Source organism: Physeter macrocephalus, chromosome 2 (genome assembly GCF_002837175.3).
Source record: "Physeter macrocephalus isolate SW-GA chromosome 2, ASM283717v5, whole genome shotgun sequence".
In the NCBI taxonomy this organism is placed as follows: Eukaryota; Metazoa; Chordata; class Mammalia; order Artiodactyla; family Physeteridae; genus Physeter; species Physeter macrocephalus.
The window spans coordinates 27,144,261-27,157,399 of NC_041215.1; the positions used below are offsets into that span (position 1 = coordinate 27,144,261).

Sequence of the window (13,139 nt, forward strand, 5' to 3'; positions counted from 1 at the left end):
CCGCCCGCGAAGGGGCTTCTAGTGTGTGGGAACCTTTCCTCCTTCACGGCTCCCTCCCACTGGTGCAGGTCCCGTCCCTATTCTTTGTCTCTGTTTTTCCTTTTTTCTTTTGCCCTACCCAGGTACGTGGGGAGTTTCTTGCCTTTTGGGAGGTCTGAGGTCTTCTGCCAGTGTTCGGTGGGTGTTCTATAGGAGCAGTTCCACGTGTAGATGTATTTCTGATGTATCTGTCTATATCCCAATATTGATCAGGTTGTCCTTTCAAGGGCTGTTGAAAAGAGGTATGATCTTGGGTGAGGCCATTTTCTTCAGTTCAGGCCGTCCCCAGACTGACAGCTGAGGGCCTTCTTCCAGCAGGACTTCTAGCCACTGGAGAGGTAGGTCCTTCCTTCTAGAAGGGAGTTCTGGTTGGTGTATCATAGCGTCTACCACAGCAACATTTCTCACTTGTCAGATTAGCAAAAATTCAAACAATGAACAATGTGTTCTGTAACATGTTCATGGGAAGACTGCACTTTCAGAGATCATTTCTGTAGGTCATTATATGTCCATCGGAAAACAGGCACCTTATACATTCCTGGTAGATGTGCAGAATGGTACTTCCCCTATGGAGGAATATATCCTGAAGATATTTCCTTACACATTAAACCACAAGCAAACATATACACAGGGTTAATCACTAAAGCATTATTTGAGATAATAATCACTATAGATTATTTGCATTATTGGAGGCTAGTTGAATGAAGTATGGTACATCCACACAAGCAGAACTATTTAAGAATTAAAAAGAAGATGATATATAACAATTGATATAGAGCACATCCCACAATCTTTGTACATATATGTAATTAGATTAGCATTTATATTTATAGTAATAAAATATTAATTTTTTAATTATAAAAATCTACCCCCAGAAAAGAAGGATAAATAAGAACCAAATGAAGAAAAGTTTTTTCTGTGTGATGAGAATGGGGTGAGAGCAAGACTTCTGTCAATGTATATATACACATATTTATACTTTATTTTTGACCATGTACATATTTTAAAATAAAAATGAGGACATCAAAGCTTAAATTGAAATACTAAGAGAAGATTATGCACCTAAATGTAAATCAAACTGATATGAATTTTAATTGAGGTGTGACTAAGAACACACACATACACCTACACACAGAGAACATATGGACATCTGTCTGGCTGCCTATCTATCTCCTCTGAAAAGGTCCAGAACTAATAACATTAGAGTAGTAATGAGCACACCTAAGCCCAGATCTTGATATCTAAATATCATAATCCAGTAGAAAATATTCCTTGGAGAAATTATTGATTATGGATATGGGAGATAAGAAGTGATCTTAGAACATCTTACTGTGCAGAAAACAAGGAAGTGCTCTAAAACTAACATAATCATTTCCATAGAGGGGTTAGCTTGAAGGGGTCCCACTAACCAAATTCTGTCAATTTCAGCATCATAAAGAATGATAACAACAACAACAAAATAACAGTAACGGAATGTAACACATCAGATTTAAAATGTTTATAATAGTATGAGGAAGAGGGAGATAAAGAGAATGAACACGTGTGAGGGGAAAAAGTAGGGAAAGTTCTTTTGCAGAAGAATACCACCTAATAAATATAGAATGGATGTTAGAGTTAGAAAATCACTTCCAAATGATAATTTGCTCAGGGAAAGGTCATGAATGGATACCAAAACTACTGAGTGGAAAGTTCATGGAGGAAAAGCTATTCATGTAATGTGCAAGCATCATCCCACTTTTAACTACAGGGCAAAATGTACTTTACAATGAACATATATCAGTTACCTTGTAAACAGCATTGTTAAGAGTGGGAAGAAGTGTAATGGTGTGTCTCCTAATATGAAGCATAAGAGGTATCCAATATCACCTATATAATATTCTTGCCAAAATATTAGCCTAAATTATATCATTTTAAAAAATCAGATAAATCAAAAATGCTCCACATATCAGACCACTGGACGAAGAGTCTTAAAAATGGTCAATGTGGACTTCCCTGGCGGTCCAGTTGTTAAGACTCCACCCTTCCAATGAAGGGGGTACGGGTTCAATCCCCGGTCAGGGAAGTTCCGCATGCCACATGCCGCAGCAAACCCCGCCCCCAAAATGGTCAATGTTGTAGAACTCAAGAAAAGATAGGATAACTTTTACTTTGAAAGAGACTAAAGAGGTGACAACCCAAAGCAATTAGGTAGATAGATAAAATATGTAGATAGAAAGATAGATATAGATATACAGATATGGAGATATTTGGGTTACTTAGGGCAGTGTGGAAATTAGAATACATACTATATATTTAGATATTAATGTTATTCATAGGTGTGATATGCAATTTGCTTATATGAGAAAATACTGTTAATTTTGAGAGACGTATACTGAAACATTTAGAGCTGAAATAGTCTGATGCTTTCAACTTCCTTTCGTATGATTTAGCATATGAAGAAAGGGGGAGGGCAAATATTCAAAATGTTGATGTTTGGCGAATCTAGGTAATGGGTTTATGGGTATTCATGTACTATGCATTAACCTTTCTGTAGATTTGAATATTTTCTTAAAAATAAAGGAAGTGAATGAGATACAATTTCACACTCTAGTTTGACAAAAAATTAAATAGTCTGATGAAATTAACTGTTGGTGAGGAAGTGGAGAAAATGTGGAGCAACAGAAACTCACATTGCTAGTAGATTCTAAATCGGCACCACTTTGGAAAATAATGTCACTGTTGAGCTAGGTAGGAGACATTTATCTTTTGACCAAGCAATCCCGTTTATCAGTGTTCGTCTCAAGAAAATCCTGCGACATGCACCGGGAGACATTAATAAAACTGTTCATAGACAACTTGTTTTTAAGAGCAAAAATTTGGAAGAACTCAAATGTCAAAAAATAAATAAATTTTACTGTATTCGTACATACAATAAAATACCATATAACAGTGAAAATAAACTATGGCTACAAGGGTCAATGTGATCTCAGAAATAAATTATTGATGATCTCATCAATAATGATGATATTTAATGATCTCAGAAATAAATTATTGAGTGAAAATAGCAAATCATATAGCAATGCACATCTGTAAAGGTTAAAACAATATAACAGAATCTATTTGGAATGAAGTTTGTTTGAGATATTTTATTTAAAGCTTTCCAAACTGCATAGCTGTCGATCATTTAGATGAGAGTTAACAAGGTCCTGTGTCTGTACCAAATGCCCAGATGACTTCCTATGTCAAGATGATGATACACACATAATCCTCACCTGGAGATGTTTTCTGAATGGTTTTCCTACAGCATAGGAATAAAGGCACCATCTTACCTGCATCTATGTTTATGTGCATGTGGATATATTCTTAAGATTGAAAATGAGAAACTCAACATTAGCTGAGAACTAAAGAATTAAAAGTGACACAGGCGGTTAGTACTTCTGTGCTGACCAGAGAGATGCTGTTTAAATAAGAAGAAAATCAATATATTCTATTTCTTTGCAGAGTAAAAGTGAGCAGATTACCGTGCGGCATCTGACATCAGGAAACTGGGAAGTGATAAAGATCCTGGCGTACGATGAAACGACGCAAAAAATGTGAGTGTTTTTGGTTCTCTAGTCAGGTTGGAAATGTCACTGTTGTCAAATGCAATCTTTTCTGCTAGATTTATATTTTGCTTACCATGGTCCTAGTCCAAGTAGCCTGGCCATGTAAAGAACAACCTTTTCTTTAAGATTCTCCCTATACTTCATGCAGAGAGATACTTACACAGACAGTTGCACAGACACATGCACACACACACACGCACGCACACTCGGAGAGATTGAGAGAGATCATGGAAAAGTGTGACAATATTTTAAGAAAAAAATATGAGTTTCCCAAATGGATCAAGTCCTGACATTAAATAATAGAAGAACTCTTGCCCGTTCTTTGACAGTTTGAAAATTCAGGTGAAAACTCGGTGTGGCAAAAATTGATTGGTGCCTGATGTTTGTGTTGTTTTCTTTCATGGGCAGTTACTTTCTGAGCACCGAGTCGTCTCCCAGAGGGAGGCAGCTGTACAGGTAAGCAATGTGAGAGGGTCTTCCTGCACAGGTTGATTCCTCAGGGGCCATCTACACAGCATAATGATGGGATGGAGAAATCTGAAGTTTCATTTTTGGTATGGCTAGGAGAGAACAAACTCAGTATGACAAAACCCCACACTCTTGGCCCAGTCCCTGAGCTCTGGACCACTGTGAGCCTAAAGAGTTGGAACCGAAATGGAGACCATCTTAGTCCTCCTTTATTTTTTCCCTCATTTGTTTTTACAGTCTCAAATTATCTTTTTTTTTTTTTTTTGAGGCTTGCTTTCCTCAACTACCCACATCACAGGCATTTACATATTTTCCCCAGTAGGCTTTTCTTCTGCTACATCTCATTTATATTTTCAGGGCATTAATATTGTACACATGTGATGTATTCCCGAACAAAATAAAAGCATTGTGAACATTTAGTAGAGTGGATCAAGTGGCAGTTTCTCCCCCCCGCCCATAATGTGTATAATCTATTGATTGTTATTTAACCAGGAATGGGCCTTGCTTACTAAAATAAAGCAGTCGGGGCTTCCCTGGTGGCTCAGTGGTTGAGAATCCGCCTGCCGATGCAGGGCACACGGGTTCGTGCCCCGGTCCGGGAGGATCCCACATGCCGCGGAGCGGCTGGGCCCGTGAGCCATGGCCGCTGAGCCGGTGCGTCTGGAGCCTGTGCTCCGCAACGGGAGGGGCCACAAGAGTGAGAGGCCCGCGTACCACAAAAAAAAATAAATAAATTTAAAAAATAAAATAAAGCAGTGGATGGGGACTATTTTCATCTGTCCAATTTTCCCGGATGAAAAGTTATATTCATAAAAGGGGTTAAGGTCATACCTATTTAGTATTAAAAATGTCTCCTCACTCAGAAAGCTTTCACCAGGACCTCCCAAGAATGACTTTTATTTTTGTCTGGCAAGCAACTTACAATTATAGACTCATACACACTTTCTAATTTACATTTCACAGATCCATTTTTAAAGTGTCAAAACTGCCATGGCATATTCTCAGTGGAAATTCATCATGTTTGAAGAAGTGTCACCAATGATTCTTACCAAGTAGCCTAGACTTTCCTTTGAGAGTAAAAATGCATGTTTCAAGTACCTTAACTCTCTCTAATTCATCCACACACTCTTATTTATGCATAAATTGTTTTCATCTGAAGCGAGCCTCTCCTTTTTATCGCATATCCCAATATGTCATCTTCACATTCTTTGTTTTTTTCTCTTAGAGTCTGGAACACATGTTCTCAATTCTAATGGCTTCCGAAAGAACAGCTGTTTATTTAAAGAGAAAGATTCTAATTTTGGTTTAGAGGTCTTGGTTAAAGTACTGGTCACTTTCTCTTTTTGGTTACCTGAAGCTTATCTTTCTTGAAACTTACACTGTGGTTAATATTGGCAGTCAAGAACAACCCTTTAGAGATGTGGAAATACTGGACCGATGTTTTATTTTTCTCATTTTGTAAAACTCTTAACGAAAAATGACAGTGTCAGAAAATTAGACTTGGCTAAGTTCAGCTAGTAGAGCTGTCTCATCCTCTCTCTCCTCCCTTTATTAGCCTAAAATGTGATTTGAATCGCAGTGAGTTCTTAGATTTGTGTGCTTGTCTTATGTCCCCAGTGACTGAGGCACAGCAGTACAAAAGTCAATATATCTATGACCTGTTCAGAAAATATAGTACCAATAAATCTCCCTTTAAATGGCTCATCAAGTGGCAGTTTGCTTGACTGTAAGATAATATTAGTGTTTGACCCAGAAAACTCAATCATTGTCTTATCCAGGCTATAAAAATAATAATTGGTTGATTTAATTTATGGGATTAGATGCTTCTGCAGAATCAGAACTGCTAGCATATTCGGTGTCATTATTTTGTCTCAAAATGTGCTTTTCTCTATTTTAGTAATTTCATAATCTAAATAATGAGAAAATACCAACATAATTTTTAGGAAACTTGGATCTGAAAAATTATATGGAAGAGTAGAGCGAGGAAAGGTTTTAAATTCTAGTTATGTCACTAAATAGTTGTGATTAATAGTGACTGGCACACATTCATAGTTTCTGTGGTGATAGTTGTGCAACATTGTGACTGTAATTAATGACATTGAACCATATACTTGAAAAATGGTTAAAATGTTGAATGTTGTTTTACGTATATACCACAATTTAAAAGAAAAAAAATGGGTATGATTTGTCATAATGGTGAAACTAGCTAATGTGTTTAAGTGCCTAGTATATTAATCACCTTGACTAGAAAAGGAAAATTTTGGATTATAATGAGCCCAAAATGTTTCAAATGTGAAGCTGTGACTTTGTGAACTATACTATACTATACTATGTGTTTTGTTCCAAAATGAAATTGAGAATATTTTGTCCAGCCAAGTTTTAAAAAATGTATCATCAACAGTGTTTTCATTTAGCAGCATAGATAGTTTACAATGAATCTCTATTTACAAAATAAATGAATCTATACATGAAATTTAACTTCAGGTTAATATTTTAACCCCTCTAACCTTAAGCACCATTGTTTGTAAAATAAAGAGATGAGTGCTTTTCTCTTTATCTATCTCCTTGATGTCTCAACGTATGTATGAGCATTAACATTATATATATTATCATACAAAAATAGCTTTTCGTTTCCAAAAATTCAGTGCAAGTATGTAGTGGGAAAAATCTGGTACTAATATCAAAATCTAATGTTGAATTTAGGAAATCATGAGCTTTTTATATGTGTGTGACTTGTGAAAACATTAGTTCTTCCAACTAATATTATTGCTGGTGACTTTATGTTTGTCTCTGTGGGTAATTTCTTTTAAGACTTTACAAAGAAATATCTATAAAAATATAAATAAGAATAAGTTATATTGCATCCTGTGAAAATCAGTTTCTTTGTAAACATACATACATATTACATTCATATAGGTGTACATAATTTTAATTTTATTACAGAGAAGAAAAATGCATATGTCTTAACGTTAGTAATGGGAATTGACTTTGTTTGCATTTTTATGGTAAGTCATAATTTACAAGGAACCTCAGCTAAGTAATGCTGTAGCTTCTTTGTTTATGTCAATATTTAAATATAGATACCACACATTCAAGGACCTGGAATAGTAGCATTTCTAACTTTCTTTTTCTTTCCCCAGTGCTTCTACTGAAGGATTATTGAATCGTCAATGCATTTCATGTAACTTTATGAAAGAACAATGTACATATTTTGGTGCCAGTTTTAGTCCCATGAATCAACATTTCTTATTACTCTGTAAAGGTAATAGATGATTTCTGATAAAATTTATTTTATTCATTTTATTTGATCAGTATCTATTACTATCATTAGTAATGATTACCCTAGCTGTATGATTTGATATTCTTAGTTTATGTAAGTTTTTGTTAAAAAGTTATAAATTAGGGGTTTATTGAGATAGAAATTGTATCCATTACTTTATTTAAAAGATAGAAATTGGGAGTAAGTCAGTATGTGCACATACACATGATCAATAAGTGCTGTTTGACATGGACCTTTTAAAAAAGTGAATAAACGTATTTACATCAGCAAAGTCAAGCTAGAATAATAAACTAATTTACCTAGACCTTAGGAAAAGCAATAGTTTCCTTATTAAAATAATGGCTTGGTTGTTAAGAAATTTAGGATCTACAGAAATATAATTCCCAGGGTCTAGTCCCCTTCAATTTTGAGAAATTATGTTCACCCCAATTATTTCTTCTATCTGGTAACAGTATGCTATAGCCTTACATAGTAGTATAGTATCTCTAGGTTATACTGATAGGAATTATTGTCCCTTTAATAGGATACTGTAATTTTCCAGAGATGTAATGGGAGATGGCCTCTTATAATGTGATGGATTGAGTGCCTCTGCTTCAGCTGGTACCTTACACATTCGTGTTTTAAGACACCATGAGGAAGAGACCAATAATTTTTAGTTATTTTTCTCTTGACATCTGAAATAAAGTAATCAAAACAGAGAAGTACTTGTTGGATGACACCAGAGAAAAACCATTAGACCCCTAGACAGAGTTCCTTAGAGAAGTGAAGTTTTAAGATAACATCTTATGGTTACACTTGAATTATCCAGTATATTGGAAATAATTAACAATTCCAGTTAATGTGTTTTTAAAATTAATATATAATTAGTTCCAATTTTTAATTTATCTTGTGGGTGAAATATTTCTTTTTTTTTAGCTTTTATTTTTATTTTTTTGAATTTTTGAATTTTATTTTATTTTTTTATACAGCAGGTTCTTATTGGTTATCTGTTTTATGCATATTAATGTATACATGTTAATCCCAATCTCCCAATTCATCCCGCCACCGCCACCACCCCCGCCACTTTCCCCCCTTGGTGTCCATACATTTGTTCTCTACATCTGTGTCTCTATTTCTGCCCTGCAAACCGGGCTCTAGAGCGCAGCCTCAGTAGTTGTGGTGCACGGACTTGGTTGCTCCGCGGCATGTGGGATCTTCCCAGACCAGGGCTTGAACCCATGTCCCCTGCATTGGCAGGTGGATTCTTAACCACTGTGCCAAAATACTTCTAATATACATGCATTCTTTCTTTCTTGGCTAAGTGATAAATAGAATTTAATCTTGGATGAGTGGATGAGGGTTCACAGGGTTGTGAATCAACTTCCTGAACATCAGTGACGATTCTATAAAAGACTAGATAAAAAGAGAGTAAAGTGCATAAGATTGGCTAAAACCATAGAACTATAGAAGTATAGGGCATTTTGGAGAAGGGAGAATTGTAACAATAATCCTGCAAATAGTTTCTTTCCCCGTATATTCTTACTTCTCTGAATAAAATATCCATAGAAAGGAATGAAATCTAATAATCAGGTTTCTGTTTCATTATGTTTTAACTATGAAATGCTTATATTTGGAAAAAAGAACTCTATCATGTAATCTTCCAGTAGTTATTACTTAGATGTCTTTAAAATGTTTATACATACATTTCTAAAATCTAGGTCCAGGGGTTCCAGTGGTCAGCCTACATGGCACGGACAACCCAGCAAGTAAGTACATGAAGACAACATCATGGTTGGCATTGGTCCTTAGTAATATTATTTATTCTGACTGTTGTATTCTATAGAGCCTTCTTCAAAGGAGGCCCCAGCCTGGGGAAAGTAGCATAGGCACCATCAACTTGACCTTGTGTGTGTAAGAGAAACATTAAAGGAAATGGTTTGAGCCATGTTACAATTGGAGTTGGTTCTTATATGCCTGAAATAGGCTATCTACTGTATCTTAATTGAATGAGGAGTTATTGATGAGACTCATTTAGATATATTTCAGGCTACTGGCCCCTTATACTCTGGTTCATTCTTTCTTGAGCCTCATATAGATTATGCCTCCAGAGCAACACATTTACTTTTGGGAAAAATTATTCAATTGTCCATCATCTGTTGAGCGAGGACTTACTTGATCAGGCAATATGACAGAGGCTGGGTGTTCATTGCTAGTAAGATGTGGTCAATGTGTTTAAGAACTTTAATAGTAGAGTGTATAAATACAGACATGGCTGAGCTGATCTTAAAAATGAATAGCCAGGTTGCTTCCTGCCTCCCTGTTTCCTTCTTTTCATCTATCCTTCTTTTCCTTCTTTCATTTAAAAACTTTATTTAATCAACACTCTCATGCTCTAATGATTTACCATAAGCTAGTAAATGAGGCTTATATTTATTAACACATTTACTCCTCAGAACACCCCCGATGTTGTTAATTTTATTATCCTTTTTTACAGATGAGGGAACTGAGCCACAAAGAGGTTAAAAAACTTGGCTAGAGTCACTCTAATATAATAGGTGGCAGCGCCAGGAATCAAATAAGATCGTCTGACTCCAGAATAGGGTTTATTATCACTACCATACAATGGCAGCTCATTCTACTGTGTTTTTGTCTGTCTCATCACATACTTAGGTTTAAGTAGTAGTCTTAAATGCTTTGACTTAAAGGAGAGGCGGGCATAAAAGTAAAATGTTGAATGACAAATATCATTTTTAGAGGACACAGAAAGACCTTCTATACTCTTCAAATACCACCATATGGAGACTTCCTGCCTATTCTAGAGAAAGACAAAACTTCTAAATAGTTAGTGGAGTTCTGTGTGGTTGGAAATCAGTTAGCACATCTTTTAGTTTCTACTTAGTGTAAATCCTAAAGCGGTTATGGTAAGCAAATTAAATCTGTTGAATATTAACACTAACGGCAACAATAATGATAACAAAGCCAGTTTATTTGATAAAATAGAAGGTTGAATTTCACAGATAGAAAAATTAGTGTATAAAGTGAGTCCACCACATATCTTTTGTGGATATAATCTCATAGAATCAATTTCCTTGGAAAAAAAAGAAAATAGCAAATGAATTTTCTGTGAGGATGAGATACATTTGCAACATAGGAGACACTCAATAAACAGCAACTATTTGTGTTACATTGCATATTCTGCCAAAATGATATATTTTTTAAAATCCCCAACCTGACTTTAATTAATTTTATTCTACTGTTAAAAGGCAATGTTGTTTTCTAATAACTTCTGTTGCAAATCATGACACACTATCCTTTGAGGGAAACCTTTCTGATTTTCTCATTAATAAGTGAATTCTGATAATCTCAGGATCAAGAAAAACAAAAAGGGACTGTGAACAGTGATCAGGTGCTTAATTTTCTTTTCAAAAGACAATTATTTATTGAGATAAAATTTACATTTGATTGCAAGTAACTCTTTGGGTTAATGGATCTTCAGGTTAATCTTCATTAAACTAATGAATCAGTCATAACTCATTTTGGGGCCACACGAAGTAGAATAAAGCATGAAAAGTATATTGAAAAATGAAAATATTTAAAAAACATGGAAAACCTTTAAACCACCAGTTATCAAAGAAATGCAAAGTAAAACACTGCCAAATAATTTTTCCTAACAAATTAATAACATCAAAAAATTTACATTGCTAATGAGGATATAATAAGGCTCTCATAAATTGCTGGTAGAAATATAAATTACAGCAAATCTTTTGGAAAAAAATAACTCAACCATAAGCATTAAATCTTTTATATCTATTTACCCTATATTTTTCCTTTTAATAGTTTATACTGAAGAGATAATTCTAAAGAGAGAAAAATATAACCATGCTACTGATGGTAGTGAAAAAGCATAATAAAAATAATAAAAGGGGTGATTTGTAAATAAACTTTAATGGAATACTGATTTGTACCCTGAATATCTTCCATTTGTCTTTTCAGAGCCACTCTTAATTGTTTTTCTCTCCCATGGTCTCTACCCCAGCAGGAGTTTGTACTCATGACTTAAGTTCTGCTGCCATTTGGCTGCCAATTAGATCCAGCTAAAGTGAATCCTATAGGTGACTGAAGAGAGGCAGAAAAGTGACTTTGGAGTCTGTATTTCTCCAGTGCTATCCCTGTGGAGTCACCCAAGTTGCTCTGACTCTTGGGTGAAGGTCACTGTGGATCTTTCATGCAACCAACTCCAAGTAACTGCTCTCTCCTCTTGACCTGCTGGCCTAGCCCTTGTCATAAGCCCTGGGTTATGGTACTACCCCTTATGACCTCCCTACTCTTTGTCCTATATTTGTAAATACTCCTTTATTAAAATTTCATCAAATTGTTCTAATAGAGTTGCCACTAGCTCCCCACTAGGATTAAAAATAAAAATACGTTTTAAAAGTCAATTCTTCAAAACTGTTTAAGCTATATTTCTAAATGATTAAGTAGTTCAAATATTTTTGCCACTTAAACAAAATTATTTGAAAATGCATATTAAAATTCCAGAAGACAGTATTTGCAAACAGTAAAAGTCTTGTATTTGCCTGGCAGCCTTTCAGATGATTTTTTGTTCTTTTTTCTTAAGTATTTTCCTAATGTTCTACAATGAACATATATTACCTTTATAATTGAAAAAGAAACCCTTCATTAAAATGTTCAGTGACGAGATTGGTTCACGATGGCGGAGTAGAAGGGCATGCTCTCACTCCCTCTTTCGAGAACACCAGAATCACAACTAACTGCTGAACAGTCATGGACAGGAAGACACTGGAACTCACCAAAAAAGATACCCCACATGCAAAGACAAAGGAAAAGCCTCAGTTAGACGGTAGGAGGGGCACAATCACAATAAAATCAAATCCCATAACTGCTGGGTGGGTGACTCACAAACTGGAGAACACTTATACCACAGAAGTCCGCCCACTGGAGTGAAGGTTCTGAGCCCCACGTCAGGCTTCGCAACCTGGGGGTCCGGCAACGGGAGGAGGAATTCCTAGAGAATCAGACTTTGAAGGCTAGTGGGATTTGATGCAAGACTTCGACAGGACTGGGGAAAACAGAGACTCCACTCTTGGAGGGCACACAAACTAGTGTGCACGTCAGGACCCAGGGGAAGGAGCAGTGACTCCATAGGAGACTGAACCAAACCTACTTGCTAGTGTTGGAGGGTCTCCTGCAGAGGGAGGGGGTGGCTGTGCCTGACTGTGAGGACAAGGACACTGGCAGCAGAAGTTATGGGAAGTACTCCTTGGCGTGAGCCCTCCCAGAGTCCACCATTAGCTCCACGAAACAGCCCGGCTAGGCTCCAGTGTTGGGCCACCTCAGGCCAAACAACCAACAGGGAGGGAACCCAGCCCCACCCATCAGCAGACAAGTGGATTAAAGTTTTACTGAGCTCTGCCCACCAGAGCAACAGCCAGCTCTACCCACCACCAGTCTCTGCCATCAGGAAACTTGCACAAGCCTCATAGATAGCCGCATCCACCAGAAGGCAGACAGCAGAATCAAGAAGAATTATAATCCTGCAGCCTGTGGAACGAAAACCACATTCACAGAAAGATAGACAAGATGAAAAGGCAGAGGACTATGTACCAGATGAAGGAACAAGATAAAACCCCAGAAAAACAACTAAATGAAATGGAGATAGGCAATCTTCCAGAAAGAGAATTCAGAATAATGATAGTGAAGATGATCCAGGACCTCTGAAAAAGAATGGAGGCAAAGATTGAGAAGATGCAAGAAATGTTTAACAAAGA

At 36.2% G+C, this 13,139-nt stretch overlaps 1 protein-coding gene across 2 annotated transcripts in view; it reads left to right on the forward strand.

The window, feature by feature from the left end:
- DPP10 (dipeptidyl peptidase like 10) overlaps nt 1–13,139 on the forward strand; it is a 685,210-nt gene that overhangs the window by 616,829 nt on the left and 55,242 nt on the right. For both annotated transcript variants that reach the window (XR_002890440.2, XM_024114996.2), the window contains exons 14-17: nt 3,520–3,611; nt 4,032–4,079; nt 7,232–7,353; nt 9,069–9,116. Coding sequence is in view for 1 of the 2 variants with exons in the window: in XM_024114996.2 (XP_023970764.1) it covers nt 3,520–3,611; nt 4,032–4,079; nt 7,232–7,353; nt 9,069–9,116 (310 nt within the window). In the remaining variant the exon portion in view is untranslated. The remainder of the gene's footprint in view (nt 1–3,519; nt 3,612–4,031; nt 4,080–7,231; nt 7,354–9,068; nt 9,117–13,139) is intronic.